At 46.4% G+C, this 5,505-nt stretch overlaps 1 protein-coding gene across 1 annotated transcript; it reads right to left on the bottom strand.

Moving 5' to 3' along the window:
* Nucleotides 1-2,302: 2,302 nt before the first annotated feature.
* NANOS1 (nanos C2HC-type zinc finger 1) lies at nt 2,303-4,268 on the bottom strand. The gene has a single exon (XM_051981529.1). The coding sequence runs from the start codon at nt 4,137-4,139 to the stop codon at nt 3,276-3,278; it is 864 nt and encodes a 287-aa protein (XP_051837489.1). The 5' UTR covers nt 4,140-4,268; the 3' UTR covers nt 2,303-3,275.
* Nucleotides 4,269-5,505: the final 1,237 nt, after the last annotated feature.

Here is a 5,505-nt window from a genome sequence, read left to right as displayed (position 1 = left end):
TGTGGCTTTCTCTTGGTTACTTAATAATTATCAGATTTTGTGCCAATCCTAATCAGTCTCTAGGCAAGTTCAGTATTGAACTTGATACTCCACCTCAACAAGTGTCATAGTTGCAATTTCAGAGGCTTTACTTTATAGAAATGAGGATTTTTAAAAATAATTGGTCAATTTGCTAACAATCTCCCTTCCAGTCTTAATTGATTGCCCTTCAATAGATTAATAGCAGAATTTAAAATTCCAATGTTTTGTCTTTAGAAAGCTGTTGCAAAATTGTTATACATGGTTTATTTGAGTAAATTTGCTAATTAATCAAAATTACTTTCCTGTGAATAGTGTGTCTTGCCTATGAAGCAGCCAGGCATAGTGTAAACTTGGTGGGAGTCTTAGCATCTACCATTAATCAGTTAAGTGATGTCTTGAAAAGACAAAACCTTACATAGGTTCTATGGACCTCAGTTTTTATAAGCTATAAAAATGAATTGACTGAATTAAAATCTAAGGTCTTTTCCCACTATAATATTTTATAGTCAAGTATTTTGTGAAACTAGTAACTTTATTCCTGTCTCCAATTATGTCAGGAAGAAGACTGTACTATGTCATGGGGAAAAAATAAGACATTATTGTAGGAAGTATCAGTATTCTTTTGTGGAACACTGAGGGAATTTTTAACAGGTAGAAAAAAAATTATCTTTGAGAAAGTACCTCTTAGAAGCATGGTCTTAATTAACAATTTGGCATTCATGTAACCACAATTAAAACCACAGTAAATTCTGTAGATCGCTGTTTTCCAACCTCCCTAGCAGTGCAACTGAAACTTTCAAGCACCCAGAAATGAACTTTAAAAGTTATCAAACTCCCTATTTAAAAGATTTATTTTGAGTCATTACCAGCTTTAGTTATAGATAAGGCTTTTAAGATAAAGCTTGACTGGGGAGGAAGGGGGGGGGGGGAGAGATTAGAATCTTATTTACTTAGGGTCTGACAAGAATTTTTAACAAAAACAAATGCTAACAAAACTGATTGCATTCCTAGTAAAAGTTTAACCAATCCCACGGGCTAAAGTGAAAAATTTTACTTTATCTGAGCCTTTACTATTTTTTAAACCCATGGTTTTTAGAAACTATTATCACAACTATTGCATTCAGACCCCAGATTTGTGTGAAAGCAAAATTTTGAAAAATAAGCAACTCAGCTTAAAAGCTTATTGCTTTTAAGAATTTTTTTTTTAAATAAAGGAATGAATGTGTGTGTTGAGAAGATAAGGGGTATGTGGGAAATTATAGTTTAGAAGAGACTTGTACTGGCCAAATTTATTTGATTTACTGTGTAAAACTAACTCCCAGCACCATAGAGAATTCCAGTACAAAGATCTGACAAGTTAGTGGAACTAGCCTGTATTGTCTAAATCATTCCTGTAGTGAATTTGACGACGTCATTGTTCTAACTTAACTTCTGCCTGTTGTAAATTAGTAGCTGTGGAACCAGGAGCCATATACATACACACACATCCCCACTGATTGAAAAAAGCAATTACTCTACCCTATTCGTTTAACCAGAAGCCTCAAAGTGCTTATTTCCCTTAGTTTAAATAATTGATGATGTTTACAAAATAATGTTTCTATCTTTTAGAATAGCTCATCTCTTGCATTGTTTTTTACTGAAGCCCCTTGTCTTTCTGATAGTGGTAGCTCTTATGTAAATTCTTACATAACACTAAGTGTAGCTTCTAACATTCAAAGGCACAGGTTGGGAAAAGTGAACTGATCAGAAATGATCCTGCCTAAATGGCCATGCTTTTAAGAGATGAAAAATTGATTTCTGAGGTAGGCAACTATTTTTGTGCTTTTAGCTTCTCTTAAAGAAAGATAATACTCATCAGGTGTGAGGGTAGTCCTTGTCTCTTCTCTAAAGCTGTTGCTACAAGTCAGCGTTACATTAATAAGGTTACTTTAAAAAGTGCTAATGTAAAAATCAGCTTCAAGAATCACAAAGAGGATGGATACAAGTTGAAAGCAAGGTCTGCACTTCTTGCTTCTAGTGACCTCTTCCTCAAGTCCTGAAATGTTTCCAGGACTGTCTTAAGACAAAGGTTTCCTCTGTTAAAATGTTTGAGAAACTGGCTAATGTCTCAACTTGACTGTTGATAGGCAGAGATGCAGAGCCATATATAGCCACCACCAACAAAACCTGTTTACCTCCTCCCTTCCTCCCAAGTTCCACAGGCAGGTCAGCCCCATAATTTATAATGATGCTAGGAAAGGAAAAAGTTACAAGAAATGAAAAAGAGTCCAAGGAAGAAAGGTCTGAGCAAGAATAATAAATTCATATACTATTACTGTATAAACACACAACCAAGTTTTAAACAGCACCATTTCCAAGTGTATACACAATATGATATGCAACTTGGCACAGTTTCTAGAGGAAGAGGAAAAAAGAGTTTCTAATTTGGCAATAGACAATCTGATATATAACAATAAACTGTCTTTAGCTTAAGTGCAATTCAGTTTGTGTACTTTACCTCTCCAGCTACAATGTAAATAAGCAATCTCAAGTCAATCAATACTCAAATTAATAGAAGAAAGTTAACCATTATCATAACATTGCTTCTGTCAGATTCTTGCTTTAGCTGAATTAAGGTAACCAAGAAAGAGGAATGTCAAGAAACATTACTTGCCACGGATAGGTTATCTTAGTCCCTTTGGGAGAACATTTCTATGTACTCCTAGTAAACAATATGAAGTAGTCTTCATTTTGTGGACATACCATAAAACCTACAGTTCCTTTAGCCCAGTTTAGAGGCTTTTAAAAAATACTATGTGACTTAAAGTGCCTCCATAATTTGATTCATAAAAGTAAAACATCCAAGATTAAACATAATATTTCATAATCGATATGTCCATCTAAAGTCAGATAATTGTATACAGTAAACAAATACAGTGCATCTAAGCTGTGATATAATTGAGTCAGGAATTCAGCACCCAGACACGACTGAGCTCTAGGTGTGTGTACAAACTAGAGACTTAAGTTCTACATAAACCAGTTTTTCCTTTTACATTCTATTATCACTCAGCGCCCCATCTATATGTATATAAATGTGTGTATATACACATAGACATATATAAAAGTAATCCGCCCAGACTTAAAACAAAAACGAAGACAGCCAAAGTTTAAATCGCAAACAACTGTTCATTCCACTTTCTCCAGTTTCTTTCCTCAGAAGCCAACAGGAAGAGGTGGGCGAAGAGAACAACAAAAAATTCCCAACACAAAATCCTTCAGCGGATCTTCTTGCCCAAGACGTTCCTGGCATTTTTGATTTGTTTGGCGGCGTGCGCCTGCATTTTGGAGAGGGGACAGTATTTGATGGTGTGGGCATTGTCCCCGCTGGCCCCGCACAGGGGGCACGTGTACCTGCGTAGCACCGGGCACAGGACGCGCCCGTCGGGTCCCTTCAGGATGTGGGTCGTGTAGAGCGCCACGGCCTCCTTGTTGTTCCTGCAGAACACGCAGACCTGCAGCTCGGGCTTAAGCAGCCGGGCCCCCGGCTTGGGCCCGCTCTGCAGCCGGGGCTCGGCGGGCCCCCCCCACGCCGGAGCCCGCTCCCTCTCCAAGGGCTCCGAGGCGCAATCGAATAGCACCGCGGCAGCGGCGGCCGGCCCAGCGCCACCCGAGAAGGGGCTGAAGTCGGCGAAGCGCTCCTCCAGCAGGCCGTCAGCGGGGTGGCCTGCGCACAGCTCCAGGTCCCGCAGATCCAGGGCGCTGCCGAAATAAGGGGTCGCGGCTGCCTCCTCGTCGTCGTCCTCGTCGTCGTCGGGCGGCCCCAGCGCCGCCGCGGTCACCACCATCCCCCCGGCGGCCCCGGCGTGGGGCGAGCAGCAGGACGATGACGACGAGGAGGACGGGGAGGCGGGGTCCCCGCCGAAGCCCTTCTCCTCGCCCACCGCCTTGGTGATGAGCGTAGCGAGCCCCAGGTAGTCGTTCCACGAGTTGAAGGCGCTACCGGCTCCGTGGGGATGGTGGCTCTTCGCAGTCACGTAGCGAGCGCTTTGCAAAAAAGCCATGGGCGGGGGGTGTTGGCGCTGATGGGGGTGATGGTGCGGCGGCGGCAGCTTGCTGGCTACAGCCTGGAAAGCCTCCATCGGGGACCGCGCGCGCTTCTCCCCGCGCAGCCCGCTTTCTCAGCCCCGGAGCGGGGCACCGGGGGCCAAGCCGAGCCAGAGAAGGGGGTGGGGCCGGCTAGGCAGATTTTATCGCCCACCCACCATCCCCCTTCTTCTTCCTCCTCCTCCTCCTCCTAGATGTCGTCGTCGTCCCTTCCCCGCCCCCTTCGCGTTCTCCCGCCCCGAACAAGTTCGCCAGCGCCCCCGGGGTTGCTCCCGCTCGCTTTTTTGCAGCTGGGGCTCCAGGGCGGCTGCGAGGAGGTGGACCGCGAGCCTGGGGAGGGGGGAGGGTCGCCTCGCCTTTCCTCCCGCCGCCTAGCTTCCACGCCCCACGTGCAGCCGCAGCCGCCCAGCTCTGGGGCAGCTGTGGGGATGGTTTCATTCTAGGGGCTCGGGTGGGGGTGGGGGAGAGGCCCAGCCCGGGGCTGGTGCTAATTGGCTGGAAGCCAGACCTCCCCCCACGCCAAGGCCGCCGCTCCGGACGCGGATTGGCAGATGCCGTGGAAGGGGCTGTTCTGTCTCCGCAGATGCATGGGAGAAGGAGGGGTTTGGGAGAAGGGGGGATGCGGAGGAGAAGGAGGGAAAGGGTGGTGGGCGGCGCAGCGGATTCGAATCCCGCCTTCGCCCCAGCGCCGCGCTCGGGGCTTGGGGAGCAGGTGAAGAGGCCTTCACTTTTTGCTGGCTCCGGCAGTCTGCTTGCACTGGCCACTGCTAGCCCAGGATCCACGTCCGCGTCTTAGCACGGGCCTATTTCCTCGCGCGCGCGGACACATACACACACCTGCCAATTTTTAGCATGCTGGCATGGGGGAAGGCCAGATGAGGATGAGCCTCCGTTTTCACTCGGACACGGAAGGGGAATTAGGAAAAGTCATATTCTTAGCAAATGGGAGAGTTGATAGGTATCTCGGTCTGACCAAATGGGAACCTGGGGTGCGGGGGGAAGCTCTGGAATTACTCTGTTGGTTTGTTCCGGGTGAAATGGTTCCGCCAGTCCCTCAGCGCCCCACGGGCAGCTTGCTGGTGGTCCTTGGGTAATCTCCCCAGAGCCTCCCCGTCTCTGCTACTCCTCGGAACCTTAAAGTGGCTGCAGGTAACTAGGACCGGCACTAGAATCAGAATCCAAATGATGTCTATAGAAGGACCCTGAGGGATCAAACATTGGGCAGCTTGGGGAAAAAAGCCCTAGATACTATGCTGTCGGAAATCCTTGCTTTGGCGCATACGTCTGTTTTTTAATTTCTTCCTTTCTTTCATTTGATCCTCTCCTCGTCTGCAAAACGAAGCAATTTAGGTTAGTTTAAGCTTCAAATTCTGCGGGGAATTAGTCCATCCCTCTCATTTG

This window comes from Antechinus flavipes, chromosome 2 (assembly GCF_016432865.1).
Source record: "Antechinus flavipes isolate AdamAnt ecotype Samford, QLD, Australia chromosome 2, AdamAnt_v2, whole genome shotgun sequence".
Lineage (NCBI taxonomy): Eukaryota > Metazoa > Chordata > Mammalia > Dasyuromorphia > Dasyuridae > Antechinus > Antechinus flavipes.
This window is presented reverse-complemented; position numbering and strand designations above follow the sequence as displayed.